Here is a 25,529-nt window from a genome sequence, read left to right as displayed (position 1 = left end):
GTAATCTACAAATCATCCACCAGGTATAAAAGGGAAGAATCTGGGGCAAGGCAGCAGAGTTGAAAAAGGCAGTTAAGTGTGAGTAGCTGAGTTGGGCTGTGGAAGAATTGTCATGAGGTTTGCTTTGCTTTGGTTTGGGAGTTTTGTGGTTTGTTTTGGCCCTTGAGCCTTGTTTCTTTTGTTTGGTTGGATATTTATTAAAAGTATTTTTGTTTAAAGACTGGTCTCCTGCACGTTTTTAAAGAACCGCTTTGTCACAATATTTTTCTGATGTACAGTGAGGGAAAAAGTATTTGATCCCCTGCTGATTTTGTACGTTTGCCCACTGACAAAGAAATGATCAGTCTATAATTTTAATGGTAGGTGTATTTTAACAGTGAGAGACAGAATAACAACAAAAAAATCCTGAAAAACGCATTTCAAAAAAGTTATACATTGATTTGCATGTTAATGAGGGAAATAAGTATTTGACCCCTTCGACTTAGTACTTGGTGGCAAAACCCTTGTTGGCAATCACAGAGGTCAGACGTTTCTTGTAGTTGGCCACCAGGTTTGCACACATCTCAGGAGGGATTTTGTCCCACTCCTCTGTGCAGATCCTCTCCAAGTCATTAAGGTTTCGAGGCTGATGTTTGGCAACTCGAACCTTCAGCTCCCTCCACAGATTTTCTATGGGATTAAGGTCTGGAGACTAGCTAGGCCACTCCAGGACCTTAATGTGCTTCTTCTTGAGCCACTCCTTTGTTGCCATGGCTGTGTGTTTTGGGTCATTGTCATGCGGGAATACGCATCCACGACCCATTTTCAATGCCCTGGCTGAGGGAAGGAGGTTCTCACCCAAGATTTGACGGTACATGGCCCCGTCCATCGTCCCTTTGATTCGGTGCAGTTGTCCTGTCCCCTTAGCAGAAAAACCCCCCCAAAGCATAATGTTTCCACCTCCTTGTTTGACGGTGGGGATGGTGTTCTTGGGGTCATTCCTCCTCCTCCAAACATGGCGAGTTGAGTTGATGCCAAAGAGCTCGATTTTGGTCTCATCTGACCACAACACTTTCACCCAGTTCTCCTCTGATTCATTCAGATGTTCATTGGCAAACTTCAGACGGGCCTGTACATGTGTTTTCTTGAGCAGGGGGACCTTGCGGGCGCTGCAGGATTTCAGTCCTTCACTGCATAGTGTGTTACCAATTGTTTTCTTGGTGACTATGGTCCCAGCTGCTTTGAGATCATTAACAAAATCCTCCCGTGTAGTTCTGGGCTGATTCCTCACCGTTCTCATGATCATTGAAACTCCACGAGGTGAGATCTTGCATGGAGCCCCAGACCGAGGGAGACTGACAGTTATTTTGTGTTTCTCCATTTGCGAATAATCGCACCAACTGTTGTCACCTTCTCACCAAGCTGCTTGGCGATGGTCTTGTAGCCCATTCCAGCCTTGTGTAGGTCTACAGTCTTGTCCCTGACATCCTTGGACAGCTCTTTGGTCTTGGCCAAGGTGGAGAGTGCTCTTTAAGAGAGTGCTCCTAATCTCAGCTCGTTACCTGTATAAAAGACACCTGGGAGCCAGAAATCTTGCTGATTGATAGGGGATCAAATACTTATTTCCCTCATTAACATGCAAATCAATTTATAACTTTTTTGCAATACGTTTTTCTGGATTTGTTTGTTGTTATTCTGTCTCTCACTGTTAAAATACACCTACCATTAAAATTATAGACTGATCATTTCTTTGTCAGTGGGCAAACGTACAAAATCATCAGGGGATCAAATACTTTTTTCCCCTCACTGTAAGTCTCCTGGGAAATTCACATCTAAATTGGTTGATTTTGAAAATATATTAAGGCAATTTAATTGGGAACTGTATACAAATTAAATTCTTTTTTCATTTCATTTTTGTTGTTTTACCTTTAAGTAGAATATAGAAACACATTCATATAGGCCTAGATTACATATTAAAACATCAGTTTATCACTGTGCATTAAATAAAGATATTTATACAAATGGAAAAAAAAAACTGGTATTATGGTATGGTGAACCATAGTATATTTTTCAGTGATTAGCAATAATACATAATTATTTAACAACATATTTGCAGGTGTAAACTGACATTTTACAATTTATAGTACATAAAGCTGGAGACAGACTAAGGGATCAAACATTTACATTTCTTGCAGTTTTCTTAGCACACAATTGTCTTGTCATATTGGAAGTTTCATTTACTCCATGATCGTCTGGAGAACGCTAATCCTAATTGGCCAGTCTGTCAGTCAAGTTAATGCACATCAGACAAATATCACTGGTTACAAGGTAGGATTTCTGCAAAGAGAAGAGGGAGGTGATGAAATGTTTCTAACGTTGGAACTCTGCTGGGACAAGATGTCAGAAATAATTTAATCCAGCCTGGTTAAATATTTCAATCAAAGTTATGTTCCTCATTGTTTTATTTCTTTTTAAATATAAAAATTACTGGGTCTGGTTGCTTTGCTTTCCTTTGTCTGGTTTCAGAAGTCATTGTATGACACCTGCTTAATTCTTGGCTTGCTGATTTAATTGTACTTAAGTCTTGCAGAAGATACACTTTTAATTATACAGTATACTATAACAAATCACATGAGTAAAATTAATATCTGTCAAGTAAAATATGCTGTTTACTGGTGGGAAAGATATTGAGGAGTGAAAAAAGGTAAACAACTTAACATCTATTAGGTATTACCTTGGTCTCATACAATTCAAATTGTAGTTTTTTTTCCCATGTCTTAATGATTTGTATTGCAAGAGTTGTTTAGGGAATATTATTGGTGTCTTAATTTCTTGATAGTAGACTATAGGCCTCTCACAGGCTATCTCTGTATTAAGTGTCTTGTCTGTTAATTTCATTTAATGGATTACAATTGTATTAAAACCAAACTTAATACCTATTCATAAAGAGCAATTTGATTTGAGCAATAAATATATCCCCGCTCTGCTTTTGTGAAGAGTAATACCAAGCACTTTGTGATGGGCTGTGTTTTGAATCTGCTTTTACAAGGAACAAGGCATTCAGTGGCCTCTTTGCTTGATGATTAATTAGTTCCATATTAAGAACCCCCAGGAGACTGATTTAAAAAAAAAAGCCCTGTGGGACCAGTCACTGCAAATGGAATAAAACCAGCCACTCCAGATGAGTCTTCAAGAGGCATTTAACATACTTAGTTGAAATATAAACTGAGCTGAGATAAACAGGCATATTCAGCTGGTGGTTTAGAGATTCTGTCCCATGGTGGTTGTATTGTAATATCAATTACTTTATTTGTTGTCAGAACTACTTTAAGGGCTAATGCAGCAGAACAATAGCTACTTTTTGCAGGTGCTATTTAATAAAAATGTTTTATTAAATTATATATCAAGGAAATGCATGCTTATGGACTGTGTGTGTTTCTAACATTATCAATTACTTAAAATGAAAACTGACATTTTGTTACATGTTGTACGGTCTGTTTAGAGCTGTCCATTGCTTCTGTTCAGTTCCATTAGTAGTATGGAAATGTGATAAACTGGCAATAGGGAATGGAGGGCTTTTTTCAAAGGCTGCATCAAGGCTAATTTCTGTCCATCTGTGCATCTCTCATTCATGGGAACCTTCAGTATTTTGTGTGAATATTTGTATAAATTGGTCTTTAAGCTTTCATCTACATACCATTCGCTTTTTTATGTTCAGTTAAGTGTACCCCCCCCACCCCCATTCAGTTATTATAAACTGATGCAAAAGCCAGTGTACTCTAAACATAATTTCAAATATAGATGTTAGTTACTTCAACAAAACTGAGAATGTATTCAAGTAATTCATATTGGTTCTACTTTTAATATAAAATGTGCTTTATTTGTAGTTTCATAACAGAGACCTTTTTATGTTATATGTAATAAATGTGGTTTTAAAATGCAAAAGCATGTTACATAATTACTTAGCCATTGTGATGGAGTAGAATAGTACAGCATGTAGACTATAACTGGACATTTTGCATTAAAGTGCACTTGCCTATTCATGGCTGGATTTTTTTCTCCAGATGTATAATTAATTTTTCAGACTTGCAGAGGATTGTTTTCCTTTCATATTCATAGTTTATATATTAAGGCATAGAGGCGCATTTTGAATGAAACGTTAATTCAATCACTTTTCAAAATTCTCAATAGTAATTAAAATCAGTAAATGTTCACTGAAGATGTTGACTTGGATATAAGCAAACAAACTGTCTCCAAATGACAAGCAAGCTCAGATCACAGTAAAACATCTAAAGAAAATGAGTGGAAAAACACATCTCTCAGACATGCAGTGAGGGGAAAAAAGTATTTGATCCCCTGTTGATTTTGTACATTTGCCCACTGACAAAGAAATGATCAGTCTATAATTTTAATGGTAGGTGTATTTTAACAGTGAGAGACAGAATAACAACAAACAAATCCAGAAAAACGCATTTCAAAAAAGTTATAAATTGATTTGCTTGTTAATGAAGGAAATACGTATTTGACCCCTTCGACTTAGTACTTGGTGGCAAAACCCTTGTTGGCAATCACAGAGGTCAGACGTTTCTTGTAGTTGGCCACCAGGTTTGCACACATCTCAGGAGGGATTTTGTCCCACTCCTCTTTGCAGATCCTTTCCAAGTCATTAAGGTTTCGAGGCTGACATTTGGCAACTTGAACCTTCAGCTCCCTCCACAGATTTTCTATGGGATTAAGGTCTGGAGACTGGCTAGGCCACTCCAGGACCTTAATGTGCTTCTTCTTGAGCCACTCCTTTGTTGCCTTGGCTGTGTGTTTTGGGACAATGTCATGCTGGAATACCCATCCACGACCCATTTTCAATGCCCTGGCTGAGGGAAGGAGGTTCTCACCCAAGATTTGACGGTACATGGCCCCGTCCATCGTCTCTTTGATGCGGTGCAGTTGTCCTGTCCCCTTAGCAGAAAAACACCACCAAAGCATAATGTTTCCACCTCCATGTTTGACGGTGGGGATGGTGTTCTTGAGGTCATTCCTCCTCCTCCAAACACTGCGAGTTGAGTTGATGCCAACGAGCTCGATTTTGGTCTCATCTGACCACAACACTTTCACCCAGTTCTCCTCTGAATCATTCAGATGTTGGCAAACTTCAGACGGGCCTGTACATGTGCTTTCTTGAGTAGGGGGACCTTGCGGGCGCTGCAGGATTTCAGTCCTTCACGGTATAGTGTGTTACCAATTGTTTTCTTGGTGATTATGGTCCCAGCTGCTTTGAGATCATTAACAAGATCCTCCCGTGTAGTTCTGGGCTGATTCCTCACCGTTCTCATGATCATTGAAACTCCACGAGGTGAGATCTTGCATGGAGCCCCAGACCGAGGGAGATTGACAGTTATTTTGTGTTTCTTCCATTTGTGAATAATCGCACCAACTGTTGTCACCTTCTCACCAAGCTGCTTGGCGATGGTCTTGTAGCCCATTCCAGCCTTGTGTAGGTCTACAGTCTTGTCCCTGACATCCTTGATAGGGGATCAAATACTTATTTCCCTCATTAACATGCAAATCAATTTATAACTTTTCTGAAATGCGTTTTTCTGGATTTTTTTGTTGTTATTCTGTCTCTCACTGTTAAAATACACCTACCATTAAAATTATAGACTGATCATTTCTTTTTCAGTAGGCAAACGTACTAAATTAGCAGGGGATCAAATACTTTTTTCCCTCACTGTATATATATATATATCGGCAGATATCGGTAATCGGGGAAATTTAACTTCCCAATTATCAGTATCGGATACCTGTGTGTTTAAAAACCTGTATCGGTCCGGCTATTTTTAAAGGGGAAAAAAAAGATAAAAGATAAAAATAAAATAATCGGATAACCATGCACAGAGAACCTGTACTGCACTGTACTGAAAAATATACCTCGGTGAAAAACATTTAGTACAAAACCCTTATTGCTCAAGAATGAGGATCTTTTAATATTAATTTGTTGCGTCAACTCTATTAATGCACCATTCATTTGGTGCAGAAATTGAAAAGACAGAAATACTTTATCACAAAACACATTTAATGCGTTTAAAAATTCATAACACATAAAACCTTGAGAATTGTTGTGTAGAAAATTAAGCCATTATTGATTTTATGAATAGTTAATAATCAAGGATAAGTGATAATCAGTACATTTTAAAAGTTTATTAAAAGTATGATTAATTGAATTTCCTTACCCTGAGCACCAGTTAGCAGTTGAAACAATATGGGTGAACATTTTAAAATATATTTTTAAAGATTATTTAATTGATTTTCTGACTTGAGAATATTTTTGCAGTGTATTTAACTTTTTCATTTAACAAGGTATCATTGTTGAAGATTTCTTGTTTGAATGGAGCTTACATTTAAACTTATTGGATAAACCGGGGGCGGGGGGGTCCCTATCCAATGGGATTAGATCATATTTTGACAAGTTATCAAGATAAGATTAGAAAGTTATTTAAAAAAAATAGACAAGATAGTACTGTTACTTTGGATTACCACCAGATTTATGGGAATACTCATTTCAGTATGTGCTTAAGCCTTGCTGTAGTGCAGACCTGACAAAAAACATGTGCGAACATTTAACATCTTTAAAGCACTACTAAATTCTTACTCGCACTTTGGCTTGCACCATGTTCACACGCCACTGAGGTTAAAAATCTCATATCAGTTTTGCTGCAAATTACAACAATGGATGAACCTTGTTTCTTGCTCTAGTATGTGAATTGCAAATACCAGTTGTAGATGCTGATCTGGGACATATAAAATGCACTTTTCCATAGACCATATTTTTCATTATATGATTGGTACTAATAAAGCTATCAAATTTGGACTGAAGACTGTACAAGATTGTGTTTGACCAGCATAATATCTAATAAACACAGCCTATACACAGAGTTCTTTGTATAGCTGTGATAAGAGCTATTTGGATTGTTTTGAATGCTCCCTGTTTTTAAAAGGATATGGGAAATCATGTGCAACTGGAAGAACACCATAAATTGAGAATTGAATAGCCTCTTATCAACTGTCATATCATTTTAATGTTTTACTCAGTGTCAGCAAGTCACTTTGAACAGTATAATTTTAATTGATATCCAAAGCACATGTTGTGGAAGTGGTTTTGCAGGGTGCGTACCAATCAGGGAAACCCTTCACTGAGGCTTTTTAAAAGCAACGCACCTAAAAAAAAAAACTTGTGATGTGGATCCAGGCACCCTCACTAATCCTACAGTGATCTGAAGGTGCTGTCAGAACTGTGCAAGGAGTACATTAACAAGGCATATGGGGAAACTTCATTATTATTTTTATTTTTTTAATTCCTATTTGCGTGTGAGCACCATGAACCGCCTTTCCAAAGGCTGCTGTTGTGGATGTGATTCCATTGTGATTGACTGCTCAATGCAAACAGCCTCGTCTTGTCTGCCCAAACATGGCTTAAAATAGCTCTGAAGGATGAAAATGAAAAATAAAAACTCTTCATAGGTTAATAAAATGTATTTTAGCTGCAGTAGATTTAGCAAATTGATGTATGCTTTGGAAATAGGCCTCCCTGGTTTTGCTGAGCTAATATTCATTGTAGTAAAAGCATATGAATAGATTTTAAAAGACAAAGGGCTAGAGATGGATCAAGAGTCCTGTTTACCACTGCAACCCCCCTCCCCCCACTCCTCCCACCCCAAAAACTAAATTACACACAACATTGAATGATCCCTTACAGATCTCCTTTATATATGTTCAGTGTTTTGCCAGTGTTGTGAGGCTTTAAGGAATACTAGATTTGTGGTCTGACAGCCTTTTTAATAAAGTAACCTGCAGTCATAGACAGCTTGTGCTAGCAGTAATGTGTATCTCTCTCTCTCTCCAGCTCTCGTGTGTCTCCATAGAGACTTTCAGAAGCAAACTCCTGCTGACTTGTTATTCATCAAACAGAGAACAAAATGTAGCTATAGATTTTGCTTAATAACTCCACCAAATGCAGCTCAAAGTTACAGAAATACCGGGGTGGCTTAGCTTGTGAGAAGGAGACTTTCAAATAGGAATGGTTTTATTTATTTCGAGTTTTACAATAAATGTGTTGTTTTTATGATACAGAAAACAGTTTAACGCAGTTGCTTAGGGATATCATTGTCCAGATAGGTGTTGTCCAAAACCTTCTTAAAATACTTGTTATAAGTGTCCATTTCTGCCAGATTGTTAAAATACCCTATACTTCAAACTGCAAATCTGTTGAAGTTGATTAAAAACGGTGACTCCTTTCATAGCTCAGCCAACGTTGTGATGTAGCCAAAGGCTGCAGTGTGTGGTCTTGTAGAAATGGCAGACAAAGTGAAGACCAATCCCACATCTGGAAGGCACTAGGAATACATCTTTGTGTTTTTGCTGGATAATGTTTAAAAGCAAACTGAAGAGTAATTCCATTAGTAGAGATTTCTTCCATCAGGAAATCAAAGAATCTTTCTCTTTCTGTGACTTTAAGAGCAGCTTTGAACTTAAATGTGTAACCTTTAAGCAAATAATAAATCATTGTGAGGAAACTGCTTTTTACAGAGGAAGTATGTGACATGAGACTACACAGAAAATGGGACACACACCACCACAGCCTGGTAGCTTGACCTTCTGTGTCAAAAAGTTAATGATGCAGATGTCCACAAAGAAGGCTAATACTTAAATGGACCGAAATAGCATTCTTTGGCATTGGTTTTTCAGGCATTGCAGGGATCTGTAGGATAACTACAATAAACAGTCTACCATTTATAAACACTTCGACTGAAAGACTGTACTTCAGCACTGATGCATTATAAATTTCCTGTTTAAGAGTTGCTGCTCTTGACACCAATACTGTCATATCCACTTCAGGGTGCTGTGATAAGTCTCTAAAGCAGCTTGTGTTGTTGTAGTTTAATTGACACTTAATGATAACCTGGAAACCTTGAGTTTAATTTGTTGACATTCAGATCTACTTCAGATTAAAGCCTTCCTTGTAGTAGTCTGCACACAATCTTTATATCAGTCTGACTGCATTGGCTTGCTATATATTTTCTCTTGTCCCATGGTGCTGCCTGTGAGAATATGGGTGGTCTTAGGGTCTTAACATCTTTCATCGATTCCTTAACACACAAGGATTTTAATAGAAATAATAACCAAGGAAAGTCACAGTTTTTTTATTTTTTTTTATTTTAAAATTCAGTAATAAATGAAATTTTTAAAAATATATTTACTGAAAGACTGTCTGTAAGGCTTTTCCATATAACCCCATAAGGTTATTAGGTTATTCCTTATTTGGGTTACAGTTTACATGTTGCAGGAGCAGTTAGGGTTCTGGACTCTGTAGTTCAATCCCAGATGGGTGCAGTACACTACTGCTGTTGTACCCTTGAGCAAGGTACTTTATCTAGATTGCTGCAGTAAAAACTCAGCTGTAATGGGTAATTGTATGTAAAAATAATGTGATGTATTGTAACAATTGTAAGTCGCTCTGGATGAGGGCATCTGCTAAGAAATGTAATAATAAATGTAATCTGAACAGATAATAAAATGTTAGGACAGAAAATAGATTGTGCTTCAATAAGTAGGACAAAATAAAATATGACTTAAAGAGTGTTTATTTTTGTTTACTATTTAATATTAAATTAATTTGAAAACTTGAGCTTTGTAGTATGTCTTGGCATATGTATACATACTGCAGAATTATGCGTACCCTTCAGGTTCTGTGCTTTATATGTATGGCAGAGCGATTGTGATAATCGTTCATCCAAAATAAATAAATGGACAGGCAGTGTGCTGTTAATGTTCTCAAAAGCAGACTTTGTGCAATAAGAGGTTAGTTATGTACACTACATATGTGATGCAATTCAATGGGAAAGGGATAATTAGTACATTTGATTATGTGTAGGATCATCCAGTATGAATGTTGGCTGTATCATAATGTAATTGATTGAAATGGAATATGTGGCACAAGTTTTCTTTCTTGGAGTAAAGGTAAATTAATACTCTTTTACTAGCTAACAGAAATTTGGAAGGGTGCATGAACATATTAAAACCAAATTAAACTTTCAAGTACATCAAGGATCTCTCTATCTTAGTTTGTCTTGGCTTTCAATATGGTTATCACCATACTTTATAGCATTTTCCAGGAAGGGATTCAAGAATTTGTCCAGGCTTATCACTAGCACCTTGTGGGAAGAGGTGTTAAGCTTTCAATTGGCAAGAAAGGAAACACACAGTCAAGTTTTCTATCTTGTCCTTATTGAATACAAGCTTGTTTAAAACTAAGTGTAATTTTTACTTAATTGCATTTTTTGAATGACCTGATGCTTGCAGAAACTGTCCCCTATCTTTCTCTTCGTACACAAATTAATCTGTATAATCATTGTTTTAAATACACATCTATAAATCATAATTCAATAAATCTTCAGCTCTATATTTGAATTGGAATTAGAGTTCAAAGATGAAAATGTTTAAACTATTATAGTAGAGCTGTGGAAACTTGTAATGCTATAGAACAGATATTTACTTAATTCATAATAAAACACTGAATAAAATATAATTTTGATTGTTAGTATTACAGAAAAATAAAATGTAAGGCTAGCATTGTTACTGTCCTTAAAGTGCATTCCAAAATACATTCATCAGCTAGTAAAACTGTTAAGAGGAAAAGGGAAAAAAAAAAAAAAAAACTTCCATGAGATGAAGTTGCTGTGGAACTAAAATAATTCCTCCTTTGATCAAAGAGCTGTGACACAAATGCCTTTATTTAGGAAATCACTGTTCCCTTCAGCCATCTGAAGTATTGTGGTATTTTAATCATCCTGCCCTTGCTTTAGTGCTCTGTGGACCACATACCTGAACCTTTATTTTCCCTGCACTGGATTCTTTGAAGAAAGTGTGTCTTGTCTCTTTTTCCCCTTAGATCCCTTTTTTCTCAAAGCAAGGACTGGAAAATTGAATCTAGATTCTTAGCATCAGGGTTATCTGCTAAGCACACGAACTGGAGAAATAATCAATATAGTCTATTTAACACATCTCAACCCCTTTCTTCCCTTGTCCGATTGATTACAACTGCTTTTGTACAGATTTGAAAAGCACAATCTGTATTAAAAACATCACGTGCTAGGATGAGCTTGAACGCCTTCGAATGGATGTTTCCATGGGTGCAGCCATGCTATTTGACCACTTGAAGCTCCAGCATTGAGCTCCCAGAGAGCTTTGGGCTGCAAGCAGGAGGAGAAGGCTAAGGAGTGATGAGTTATTGACATGCATACTTCAGAGCTTGCCCCAGCACCTTTAATCACTCGGCTAGAATCCACAGAACACAGGGGAGAATGTAGTTAAGTAGTTGGCTTTTCCATTTCTCATTTGGACACCCTAAGAACAAGACAAATGTTTCTGCATTTCATCGGGTTACCCAGGGAACTGTTGTGGGCGGATGAAGCCAGGTGTTTCTGACCATGTGCCGTTAGATTAAAAAAAAAAAAGAAAAAGTGTTCAGTTGATTTATTCTCCATGCTATTGCTGGGGATATCATCTTTTGTGGTTGTCTGTGCTCAGTTAATTCAACAGGAAAAAAAGAAAGCCTTTTCGTTTGTCATTGTGTAAACACGTTTTTGTTTCTCCCTTTAAAAATAAAACGATTGTTGATTTGTGATTCACATTTAATTTCTGGGTGTGATGGGAGGTATTGATGAATAAAAGACAGTTGTTGGACTTTCAATGCAAAGCATTAATAAACCTTTGATATCCTTTCTAATTTACAATGGACGCCTTCGGATTTCTAGCTTTAGTCTAGTCTTTCTTAGTCCAGTTTGATTTATTATGTTTATTTGCCACCACGGTTGACTAAGTTGACAGAAATGCCATCAATTCATTGTTTTTTTGCTAAATATTTGCAAAGATAGTGCAGGAGTTTCCCTTGTCTCTCTTACACCCCTGCGAAAACCAAGCTCAGGTGTCCGGATGTTTCTAATTTTGTTTCCAATTAATTGGAGTAAATCTCAACTGAGCACATTTTAAATCATTAATCATTGTGGGAACATTAAAGAATTGAAATCTGGAAATAATCACTTTTTTCCTTTGATTTGCAGATATTGGCACAAGAGATCAAAACAGCAGATGATAAAGATTTGTATCTTGATGATGTTATGTCAGGAGATTATCCAGTAGATGACGACGATTTTAATTCGGGATCAGGCTCGGGTAAGATTTCCAGTGACTAGTACAACTGACTAGTTTCTAAACAAAGAGTTTAACATGTATTTTTCCTTCGCATGTATTTCCCTTTTTTCAGCAGTTTAATTCAAAATGGCTAAGTCACAATTCATCTTGCATGTTTATTTGTATAATTATTAATTGATTTTTGCCTTTTTCAAAGGCATTTAGAGTTATGTTAGTAAATGCGACTGAAAGCAGATGTTTGCATTATCTTGCCAGATGCCAATTTCAGCCCAGAAAGATCCATCCCAACCTTAGCAACCTTCACCTGTTTTTACAGTCACCTGCTCTTATGTCTTAACTAAAGTCATTATTAGCTCTGCCATAGCAGTTCAGTATGTTTAGAGGAGCACTGTCTGTTAGCCCTGGAGTTACAGAATCATAAGGTACTGGTCTAGTACTCTGTTGACATGTCCTGTCATTTATACAAGATAAACTGTGTTGTGCGCAATGGTTCAAATGAGAAACTGAAGAAACTTTCTCAAAGGAAAGCATAGGCATAAAACCCTGCCAATGTGGGTTTGTTCTTTCACCTACAATTATATAAACTTGTGGTCACTTTCCAGAGCTAAATCCTAACTTTTGGTATTTTTTAATTCTTCTTACACCTCATCTAATCTGTCTTTAAAATTCTAGATTGTGGAGACCTTTGATTCTTAAAACCTGTGGATCAATCCTAAATTTAGTTATTTCCAAATTTCCTTTTAACCATCCTAATACCGAATAATTATCTTGTCCTAATGTGAAACACAGCATGTCTTGAACTTGTCTTGTTGCTTTTTTTTGTTTGTTTGTTTACTGGCATTGACCAGAATCTTCGAGCTAGTACAACCAAAAGTTGTAGCAAATGTCTGTCAAGTCAGTAAATAATGTAGCACAGTCTAGTTGAGCACAGTGCTTATAATAACCAAGATCTAAACAGTAAATCATTAGGAATATTGTTTTTACTTTTTTAAATTTGTAAACTATTACAATCAAAATACTTTGGAACACCCAGTTCCATAATCCTGTTGTGTTTGGGATTACTCCAGGTCTTTCTGTTATGTGTTAAGAGACTGAGTGTCCAATTTATTTGGCAAGAAGGGTATAAAACCAGGAGGGTAGTGTTAAGTCAGAAACCCCAATTCCTGATGCAGCTGCCCACTTTAATTAACTAATGAGGTGTGCTAATATTCCTCTTGCTTGGGTTAGTGGGGGGTGCTGGCAAAGCTCAGTCTTTGCAGTTTCAAAACTGAAATAAAATTTGCAGTTCACCTGTTTTGTGAGCATCAGTATGTGAAGCATTTTTTGGAATTAAAAGCATAGATCTTAGATAAGCAAATCACAATTTTAAAGCAAAACAAATGTGTGTGTGTGTGTGTGTATGTATGTGTATATATATATATATATATATATATATATATATATACAGTGAGGGGAAAAAAGTATTTGATCCCCTGCTGATTTTGTACGTTTGCCCACTGACAAAGAAATTATCAGTCTATAATTTTAATGGTAGGTGTATTTTAACAGTGAGAGACAGAATAACAGCAAAAAAATCCAGAAAAACGCATTTCAAAAAAGTTATAAATTGATTTGCATGTTAATGAGGGAAATAAGTATTTGATCCCCTATCAATCAGCAAGGTTTCTGGCTCCCAGGTGTCTTTTATACAGGTAACGAGCTGAAATTAGGAGCACTCTCTTAAAGGGAGTGCTCCTAATCTCAGCTCGTTACCTGTATAAAAGACACCTGTCCACAGAAGCAATCAATCAATCAGATTCCAAACTCTCCAACATGGCCAAGACCAAAGAGCTGTCCAAGGTTGTCAGGGACAAGATTGTAGACCTACACAAGGCTGGAATGGGCTACAAGACCAAGGTGACAACAGTTGGTGCGATTATTCGCAAATGGAAGAAAAATAACACAAAATAACTGTCAGTCTCCCTCGGTCTGGGGCTCCATGCAAGATCTCACCTCGTGGAGTTTCAATGATCATGAGAACGGTGAGGAATCAGCCCAGAACTACACGGGAGGATCTTGTTAATGATCTCAAGGCAGCTGGGACCATAGTCACCAAGAAAACAATTGGTAACACACTACACCGTGAAGGACTGAAATCCTGCAGCGCCCGCAAGGTCCCCCTACTCAAGAAAACACATGTACAGGCCCGTCTGAAGTTTGCCAACATCTGAATGATTCAGAGGAGAACTGGGTGAATGTGTTGTGGTCAAATGAGACCAAAATCAAGCTCTTTGGCATCAACTCAACTCGCTGTGTTTGGAGGAGGAGGAATGACCCCAAGAACACCATCCCCACTGTCAAACATGGAGGTGGAAACATTATGCTTTGGGGGTGTTTTTCTGCTAAGGGGACAGGACAACTGCACCGCATCAAAGGGACGATGGACGGGGCCATGTACCGTCAAATCTTGGGTGAGAACCTCCTTCCCTCGGCCAGGGCATTGAAAATGGGTCGTGGATGGGTATTCCAGCATAACAAAGACCCAAAACACACAGCCAAGGCAACAAAGGAGTGGCTCAAGAAGAAGCACATTAAGGTCCTGGAGTGGCCTAGCCAGTCTCCAGACCTTAATCCCATAGAAAATCTGTGGAGGGAGCTGAAGGTTCGAGTTGCCAAATGTCAGCCTCGAAACCTTAATGACTTGGAGAGGATCTGCAAAGAGGAGTGGGACAAAATCCCTCCTGAGATGTGTGCAAACCTGGTGGCGAACTACAAGAAACGTCTGACCTCTTTGATTTGCCAGCAAGGGTTTTACCACCAAGTACTAAGTCGAAGGGGTCAAATACTTATTTCCCTCATTAACATGCAGATCAATTTATAACTTTTTTGAAATGCATTTTTCTGGATTTTTTTTGTTGTTATTCTGTCTGTCACTGTTAAAATACACCTACCATTAAAATTTATAGACTGATCATTTCTTTGTCAGTGGGCAAACCTACAAAATCAGCAGGGGATCAAATACTTTTTTCCCCCACTGTATATATAGTAAAGGTAGGAAGACATAAAGTTTTAAGTGAGTCCCTCATCTTCATTACACAGATGTAGGATAGAAAGCATGCCCAACATAACATGCATTAACTTTGCAAATGTGCTGCCTGTTAAACAGAACAGGTTTTATTTATTGTACAATTAACTGCTGCTTTAAAATGAAATTAATATAATGCAATTAAAGTTGTTCTTATTGTATGTCTAGAATGTAGCTGGCAGCAGGCAGTCCAAAGCATCTACTTTAATGCTTGAAAAGTCTGTCATTCCACGCTTGACTCATCTGGGTTTTCACACAAGTTATCAGCACATCCGGGACTGACTCCAGCAACTGTGTTTGTCAGCTACTTTTAGCAGGTTCATTACAGCTGATTTGTAGTCTACTCTGTACAAATGGTTTTGTCTTCTTTGCTAGTGACATACTAAGAGGCCAGTGGCTCAGAGCATTAGAGGGAGTGATGGTAAGCATTATACTGATAGAAATCGCTATTCATTATGTTTATCCTTTTATACAGCTGATTGGAATGTCAAAAATATATTTTATATAAAAAGGGAGCCTAATTTGTGAACCCAAATTGTTTATCAAGGCAAGCATTATAAATGTACTAGCACAGGAAGCATCTATTTCTTAATTTCTCATTGGTAATTTCTTATTCTTCCTTCCAAAAAATCTTGATTTGGGCTTATTTCCCTTTCTATTAATTGAAACAAGTTATTGATTTTTGCCAGAGCCCATTGTAGGACATAATTGCCAAGATCTGTTCTGCGCATGCAAGTGGAGGTAGATTTTTGTATATATATATATATATATATATATATATATATATATATATATATATATATATATATATACAGAAAGGATACATAAATCAAATTAATTAATTACAATTAAAAACAAACATAAAATCATAAAACATGTAACTCAGAATTTAATCTTGGAATCATTTCATTTTCCTGTTCATTATTGTTGAGGTATAAAGCAAATCCTAACACTACAGTAACATGTTAGTTTAATTGGTGATTGACAATATTATAGAAATTCATTTGTTCATTAAAATTGCACTTTGTTCAAAGACAATGTGAACACCACATTTTATCAAAATCAAATAATGCAACACTGTGACACAATGGAACACAATCCTGTATTAAAACGGAGAGCAATGCAATTCAGGAAAACATTAAAACCTGTATAGGAATTGTGGAAAAGATGCCATATGTGGCAGTTAAATTATTATTTTTATTATCATTAATAACTTGTATGATATTTTGCTGTAACAAGCATTTACATGTTGGAGTTGGTATTATACTCGCAGTTCCACAGATGATTCTTGGCAATTTAGATCTCAGGATGTAGAAAGTGCAGTGTCCATGGTAACAGTCTAGTGAGTTTCTGATTCTCCTTTAGCTTGAGTTGACTACGAAGAAACATCAGTGATCAGACAGACTGTTTTCCATTTTAGTGTTGTAGCGAAGTTATCTTGATAGGTAGCCTCCGACTGGATTTAGGGATTATTTGAAACAAAACACTGTCAGTTATGTAAAGACGTGTAGATGGCAAGGTAGAAACATCAGTTTAACATAAAATACAGGTGTTTCAGAAATGTTATAACTAAGAGTTCTTGAGTGGCTCCATCAGTAAAGGTAATTGTTAATAAAGTCACTGGTTATGTTAGCAGATTGTAACTGGGTTCCCCCTAGCAGAGGAATGCAATTGGACTCATTCCACCAGGGAAAGGTGGGTTTAAGTTGGCTAAGCTTCCTTGGGTTATCACTGTAACAGTGACTCCTAGTGACTCACTAGAAGTGTGTGAGCTGTCTGTGTTTTCAATGGCTGATGCTCTGCTCCTCTTGCTGACATTAGTTCTGCTTTTAGACACTGTGCAACTTATAGTTTAAAGCTAGCCACTGGCTTTCACAGGTGTGTATGTTGGAGAAGTGCACACATCTGTGGCAGTGTTTCGTGACATGAGAGCGGCAGTCACAGCAGTGATGTGAATGGATATGTAGTTGACTGGTTCACAATTGAGTGGGTACAATGGTTTTAATAATGTGTAATTCTAAGACTGTATAAAAGATTGTTCTTTGTGCTTCCACCCCTAATATCCCTTTATTAAAACATACATAAAACTATGGAGCTGTATTGTAACTTAGATGGCCCAAAGCTGACATACACACACTTAAAAGGGCTAATATTCATACCAGCAAAAAATGTGTGTACTTTGTTGTGCACTGCAATCATTTATATGCCATATATATGTACTAATATGGCAGGACTCTGTATACGTTTTACAAGTTTAACTAGATTGTGCCATTTTTATTTATTTTTCATGGTCTGTTTTAGGAACAGGAGAATTGCCGGATGAGTCCATCACTGTGAAAACACTGTACAATGTTCCAAAATCAGAACCAACCAGAGACTCGACTAAAGACTTCACACCGAAAGTTGAGACGTCAACATCCAGAATTATCCCCAGAAAGCCTGCCAGGACAGAGGTAAACCTGCTCATTTACTAATGCTAGCAATACTGTTGGTTAACCAATTAACAGTAAAGATCCAGACATACAATTACTTACCGGACAGACAATCTAACTTGGATTTTGATTTGCATCTGGATTATAACTAGATGTCAACACCCTGAAGTAAGGGAACACACACCATCACTAGTGTTTTTAACAATAAGCAGATGGGTTCATTTTATATTTCAAAGATAGAGTAGAACATGTGGTCGAATACTAAGAAATTGAAAACCGGTAATTTAATACATGGAAAAATCCCACTTATCACCACACCTGCTCCAATAATAAAAGACTGGCATTCTATTCAACACTACTGTTTCAGTAATATTCAGGTTTATTTATATGCAACAGGAGAGAATAGCATGAAAAATAAGAAACAATGATGTATCCAAACTTTGACTTGTGGAGTGACTTTCATCCTAAAGTATGTAGTCATAACTCTTGTCTAGAAGTTGATGAATGGTTTCATTTCCCAATATTCTTTAGCACACATTAAACTAAATAACCATTCTAGTTATTAAATGGGTCCTCAATACATTAACACACTACTGCTTTTCTAAGCATTAATTAATTCAGAGGGAATACAACAATCCATTTCATACATTTGAGTAATGTGTATTTTATTCAAATATGGGAATTCTTATGGAACCTTATATGGGAACTAGCCTTACTGATGTGATGTCTTTCCACACAGCCAACAGATATTTTCCCTGTTGATGGAGGGAATACAAATGATGTGACCAGCACTACCAGCGGACCTCCAGATAAATCTAAAAATGATGCAAATAAAGATGTATCAACAGAGATACGTTCAGAAAACCTCTTCCAGAGAACAGAAGTATTGGCAGGTACGTACATGATTTCTACTGTAGACAAGCTTCATTATTGAGCTCTTTTTTTTCCTTCCCCCCCTCCTCTCAAGCCACAAAATGAGAATGTAGTTATGTGATTTGGTAAATGGAAAGTCTGTGGTTCCACATTTAAATTCCATCTCATTCCTGAAAAATCTCCTTTTACATCATAGTCCTTCCTGCAAGTCACTAACTTGCTCACGCACAACATCATTCTCGGTAGATTGTATAAACAATGACACTGGGATGTATTGGACTGGTTCTGTAGGAATATCCATTATGAGAGATCTTTTTAGATTTCTGAAAACTACTGTCCATCCACCAGATACCCTCTCATTTTTACACTCACGATTGGGTTCATCTCTCTCTCTGACATAATCAACATTCAGGATTGCATTTTCATGCTTTCTGTAAATTGAGGGTTATTTTTGACCACTCATCTACCAGTAGTACTCATGCAAGATGATTTTAAAACCTGACAAGTTTAGTCTCTCTTAATAATGTATATATTTATAGCAGTATATTATTTACACTCACGTTGAACTTGCTTAGTGGAATAATGTGTTTTGAATGCTCATGAACTCAATCACAAAGTGACAGCATGCACTTAGTGTAGTAGAAGTGTTCTGGATAATGTTTTTTCACATCATTATAGTGCTTCAATTATAATTCACAACATGCTTGGAAAGTTTGAACCAATGAAGTAATTTTAACGGTTGAATTCTGGGGTGTGTTTTCAAAGCTGCTATATGTCCTCTGAATTTCCCGGAGGAAGGCCTGTATGGTCTGAGATACAGCAGACCCACAACCGCAACAATTTCGGGAAAAAAATATTTCTCTAGCAGCTGTGGTGGCTGTCGGACAGACGGCATCCTTAAGACCAACCTTTACTCAAGATCTAGTTACAATTCAGTTTCATCACATTTAAACTTTTACCATGAAGTTTGAAACCGCATTGGAACAAACAGACATTTACTGAACCAGTTCTGAATTTTGAAGGGAAGTAATGCCTTTTAGTCAAACTTTGTTTTCATCTTTGCAATCAATGCAACCCTATAGACTTTTTATGAAAGGAGACAAATTGGAGAATCACTGCTATAAATATTAGTAAGAATGGAGGGAGGGACTGATTTGTGTAGTGGCAATCAGTGTATATTAGCAGGATAAGGACATTATTCTTTGTATCACCTGTTCTAACCTGATGCTTGTTTTTAATCCCGCAGCTGTAATTGCTGGTGGAGTAATTGGATTTCTATTTGCAATTTTCCTGATTTTGCTGCTGGTGTACCGCATGAGAAAGAAGGATGAGGGCAGCTATGACCTTGGGGAGCGCAAACCATCCAGTGCTGCCTATCAGAAAGCACCAACAAAGGAGTTTTATGCATAAACCTTTAAGAGAATCTCTGACTGAGATCAATGAACTTTTTAAAGAAATCAATTTAAAAAATAATAAAAATAAATAAATAAAAAGCTTTTGCATAGAGTAATGAAGACCTTTTGTTTTTCTTTCTTTAAAGGAAAGCCAACCAGGCTATTTTATGATAAATCCCAATTTACTTAAACATTTTCATGCATTCTTTGAAAAGGCTGAAAGACAAAAACACTTCATTTGTAAAGGTGAGATACAAAATGGCATCCTTCAAAGAAGCCATTTAAATCACTGACTACTTTGTAACTGCAGCAGAACTTATTTGTAAAAAAAAAAAAAAAAAAAAAAAAAAAAAAGTATAATTAAAAAGTGGAAATGAATATAATTGTTCTTTATCTATCCTATTCTTTTACTTTTGTCATAGCATGTCTGAGATTGATCTTACAAGATGTATTTCATTAATTTATCTGTTTTCAAATGTTAAAATTGCCTTTCTATAGTTTTCATGGTGCAAGTTTGTCTTCATATTAATTCAGATAACGATAAATGTAAATTAATTTTTTTCCTTCAGGTTACAATGTTAATTTTTTTTTTTCTTTCATATAAAGCTAGAAAGATGAAGATTTCACTTTTTTGTTTTTTGTTTTCCTCTCAATGTAGCTTCAGACTATTGCGAAAGCAGCATCTTTGTACAAAGAAATTGGTCTTGAAGGTTGAAATTGCAGATGAAAAGAAAAGTTAAATTGACATTACTCACATTTGTGTTCTCTCCTCCTCCTTGCGTTTGACCTGCTCCATGTTTCAGAATGTCTCAGTGTTTTCTATTTTTAAATGTAGAATATGCAGAGAAGCATAATATCTTGCATTTATATTGTGCTTTAAATCCTGAAGGATCTCAAAGTATTTTACAATGATCAGTTGACAGTCTTCATCCACCACTGAAATAATGTGATGCCCAGCATCCATTCTTGCACCAGAAACTCACCACACTGTAGATAAAATTGAGAAGTGAGTTATTTAGCACATTAAACAATGGGGTTGATCTTTGTTTGGTAGTCCAGATTGAGAAAGCATGAACTGGAATTTAGCTACAGAATTCGTGACCCTGAGTTTAGCAACCCTTCTTTCAAAACGTGCCATGGACTCTTTTCTGGCCACGGGGCATCAGAGACTTTGGTGTAACATCACATATCAAAGAAGGACGTTTGCTGTGGCTTTTGGTCCTGGTATGGTTGGTCCATAGGCATGATTCTATTAATTTCAGGGACAACATCTCTGAGAAGTGTAATACCTTTTTAGAAGTCAGGGATGTAATCTAAAAAATACGGTATGCCAGTCGCTGAAGTAAACAGCTTTGTGTTTTTGTCTTCTGGATAGTATGTTAGTTTCACTTTCTGTAAATATGGACACTAGAACTTTTGTATATGTTTTCTGCTATTTTGTTCTTTACTATTTCTGAATCATTCAGACCTCGAGAACCTGATAGGGTATTGTTTCAATATCCCTCGAGACACCCTTTGATGACGTGTATTTTCCTACAGATCTGTTTGTGGAGACCTGCATTCAGGCCTCTGTGTCTGATCAAATAAAGTTCAACATGCCTATCTTGATTCTTCCCTTTAAATCTAAGGCAGCCTTAGGAGTATTATCATTACAGATTCTGCATGGTTGTGAACTTGATCTTGGTAAAGATCAGACTTGGTACACTTAGTCATTGATAAGAACTTTTCTCATGAAATCAATCTATTCTATCTTGTAACAAGGTTGAAAGAACCAGTAAATCCACTGTGGCTGGCAAAGCGCTTATTGAAAGCATAAATATGTGAATCATCTGATATGGACCTTCAGAAAGTGAGCAAGCAAGGTGGAGCATGAAAACGATCACATTGAGTATTGCGAATGTACTTTTGAAACCCTGTAATTTCTGCCCTTAACTGCAAACAGTATAGTTGTCCTTACTACACTAACCTTCTCACCAGAAGGTCCGATGGAAGCTACTGACATGCCTAAGGAAACCCAAAGACTTTTTAACAGTATTCTCGAAGTTGCTGCAGATTCCTATGGCCACGTTTTTTGTTTTGTTTCTTTTTTTTTTCTTTAGGGACCTGACCATTTTGAATCCAACTGCTTAATAGTTATGTAGAAATATATATTCACAAATGTTTTAAGCCTTTGAAGTGCCTACCATTCTGAATTGTGCTTGTTCCTGTCTGGATTGAAAGATTTCTGTATTACAGGTGTGAGATAATTGCTGGTATTTTATAAGCACAGGCAACTGTAATGGTACCTTTTTTTAGTCTTACAGAAGCAGACAGTATTGTATCTATAATTTGAAACACACTACTGAATAAACATTGTGGCCTAATATTGAAATAACTGTGTTGGCTTCTTGTTTGTGTTTGTTCTTTGGTTTATTTGTTGTCTTCTCAACCTCAAACATGAACATTATTAATCATTGTTTTAATGGTAGACCTTTTTCTTGCACTCAGTGTTCAGAGAATAGGGCTTGAGATGGTCTGTCCCTTAGTGTCTTGGAAACTCTGGGAACTCACACAAACCTACAGTGAGCTCCCATATTGTGTTCTTGGTATCTGGTCCTGAATCGCCTTCAGTATCATATTTATAACCTGCACAGCTTTTCGTTCTTTTATTACATCGCATGCCATCCAATTCTTCCTCTCACTGTTTGCTTCTGTGCTCTTTCCCAACCATGAGGGCTTAAACACTTACCTACTATATGAAAAATTTACAATAGCCAGTGTTTTCAAGAAGGGATAGGCTTACAGAGTCGATCTAGTTTTCTCCTTCAGACCGCATTGCAACCTTCAGCCTTGGGCATTTTGGCAGTGTTCATTTAATCACAGCACGATATTTAATTAAGGGACAAGTCGCAATAATCATTTATTTTGACAAAAATAGGAAACTAATATCATTCAATTATATTACTGAAAATAAGTAATATTAAGCTTCTGATGGATTACAGTAAGAAACAGATAATACCCATTTTCTTCTTTCTCCTCACAGTACAGCTTATAGGCCAGTCTGGTCAGGCAGGAAGCGGTGTGTGTCTCTGTCTCTCCTCTCCAGCTCTGTCTTGTGTCTCGTTGCAGGATGAAGAAGTTAAGAGAAACTCAAATTCTCTTACATAGTGGTGGCCAGTACGGGGATGATGACGGATATTTGCTACAAGCCACAAGTCTGAGAGTATTAATGTGCATGCATTGACAGAATAGCGCTGTATATCCGACTGCCTGAAAGACGAACCTCGCGTAACGGTGTCGTCAGCATAGCCAGGATTGTACGAACTGATCATTGACCTTAGGAGTGTGTAGTGATTTCAACTCCAAGGAGGAAAACCACATAAAGTGTGGGCGAGTGATTGAAAAGTTACCTTCTGTAAACAGAGGCAAACATGGATCATCTGTGTCAGAAGGCAAGCCGGTGTGTCCATAAGGACCGAATTAAAAACGCTCTTTGATTAACTCTTAAGTCTCCTTTCACAAGCAGGTTTGAAAATCAACCCAAAGAAAGTGCAATTGTTTCGAGACTGTTTCATATCTAGGGGTTACTCTCACTCCAGAGGGGAAATCACCTGACAATGCCAAGATTCAGCTAATCACAAAGTTGCCTTTGCCTGTCACTAAAACTGCATTGTGTTCTTTCCTAGATTTGATGGGTTACCAAAGAGATTTTATTCCAGAGTTTGCTACTTTTGCAAAGCCACTATATGAACTTTTGCGGAAAGAGGTGCCTGAAGATTTCTACAGTACTGAAACTTGGACAGAGAACCACACCAAAGCCGTTGAACAGTTAAAACAAGCATTGATGCAAGCTACTGTGCTGCTAACTCCAAACCCTACACTACCTTTTCACCTAGAGGTGGGCTCCTCCAAAGAAGCACTGACTGCTGTGCTTTGTCAAGAACGCCACGGTGTGCTGAAACCAGTAGCCTTCGCTTCACGGTGTCTTCAGGGTGTTGAGAGACAGTATGATACGTGCACTAGACACTTGTTAGCGACATTTTGGGCAGTGAAACATTTCACTTATATTACAGGACTGAATAAAGTGGTGCTACACACACCGCATACTCTACTGAACTTGTTATTGAAGCCCACAGATACTTTAGTTTCATCACAGAGACTTTCGCATTGGACTTTGTTAATGTTGCAACGTGATTTAGATCTTGATTGTAAACGAACCACATTGATTCCACAAATGTTGCTTGTGCAGGGTAAACCACATGAGTGTCCATTGCCTGACACTGACATTTTGCCTAATCCTTTTATTTTTGAGCCGCGTTCACAGGTTCCGAATGTGTATATTGATGGATCAGCATACATTTGTAAGAACTCTGGTAGATTGCTAGCAGGTTTTGCAGTTTTGTTCCCCGAGTACACTATAAAATTTTCTTGTCCAGGACAATCGTCACAATATTCTGAATTGGCAGCTTTGCTAGAAACCCTTAGGATAACTGATGATTCTGCAGATATTTATACAGATAGTGCTTATGTTGTTACTGCATGTACCTTGCTACCTCTCTATGCCAAAAATAATTTCCGATCATCAGATGATCGTCCCTTGAAACATACTACCTTACTACAGCATATTTGGTCTTCTATTCAGTCAAGACCAGGCGAAATTGCTGTTTTGAAAGTTAAGGCCCATGTGAGAAAGGATCGTAGAGGTGAACATCATATCAGAAATGATGAAGCTGATCGGTGTGCTAAATTTGCTGCTAGACACTGTGGTCCGTGGCATTTGCCAGATCCATTGCCTACCAATGAAAATGTCTCTTCCTTGGCTAACTCGCAGTCTCTTTTTGAGATTCAACAATTAGATTCAGAAATCCAAACTAATATTCACTGGCATTTGCAGGAGAAACCGCTTCCACAACCTACGTTTTGGTCTCACAAAACTACTCTGGTGGGTGCAGGTGATTCTGACAAGGTCCTCATGGTAAACATTCCACAATCTGAATACCCTGTAGTCTTTGTTCCCTCACAATTAGCTCCAGATATTTTTGACCTATTTCACAACTCACCAGTAGGAGGTCATTTTTCTGTAAAAAAGACACTAGAGAAGATTACACAGTACTACTGGTGGCCAACTATGAAAGCTGACATGACCACTGCATGTAACCACTGTCTTGTCTGCTTACAGGTGAATCCTGCACCTTTCACACACAAATCCAAACTCAGATTATCAACTCCGCCGGAAGGTCCCTGGACTCATATTCAAATTGATTTAATTGGTCCTTTAGCCAAAACATCACAGGGTTACCAGTATATTTTGGTTATCCTTGACAAATTCACAAAGTGGATTGAGGCTTTTCCTTGCAGGCGTGCCACTGCTGCCACTGTAGCGAAAACTCTCATCCAAAATGTGTTCACTAGGTGGTGACTACCGAAGGTGATTGATAGTGATCGAGGAACACATTTCACAAGCAGTGTAGTGAAAGTTATGTGTCAAGCATTAGGCATCACCCAGAAATTACACATTCCATTCCACCCTCAATCGTCAGGAGTAGTCGAGCGTGGAAACCGCACTCTAAAAACACTTTTGAAAAAAATGTGTCAAGACTCCAA

At 37.3% G+C, this 25,529-nt stretch overlaps 1 protein-coding gene across 1 annotated transcript in view; it reads left to right on the top strand.

Moving 5' to 3' along the window:
- Window positions 1-22,320, top strand: part of sdc2 (syndecan 2) — a 50,094-nt gene extending 27,774 nt beyond the window's left edge. Inside the window, exons 2-5 of the mRNA XM_066715977.1 lie at window positions 12,093-12,204; window positions 17,549-17,700; window positions 18,419-18,572; window positions 19,799-22,320. Coding sequence (XP_066572074.1) covers window positions 12,093-12,204; window positions 17,549-17,700; window positions 18,419-18,572; window positions 19,799-19,962 — 582 coding nt within the window. The 3' untranslated portion in view covers window positions 19,963-22,320. The remainder of the gene's footprint in view (window positions 1-12,092; window positions 12,205-17,548; window positions 17,701-18,418; window positions 18,573-19,798) is intronic.
- Window positions 22,321-25,529: the final 3,209 nt, after the last annotated feature.

This window comes from Amia ocellicauda, chromosome 10 (assembly GCF_036373705.1).
Source record: "Amia ocellicauda isolate fAmiCal2 chromosome 10, fAmiCal2.hap1, whole genome shotgun sequence".
Lineage (NCBI taxonomy): Eukaryota > Metazoa > Chordata > Actinopteri > Amiiformes > Amiidae > Amia > Amia ocellicauda.
Note: the sequence above shows the minus strand (reverse complement) of the source record. Positions and strands in the feature narration are given on the sequence as shown.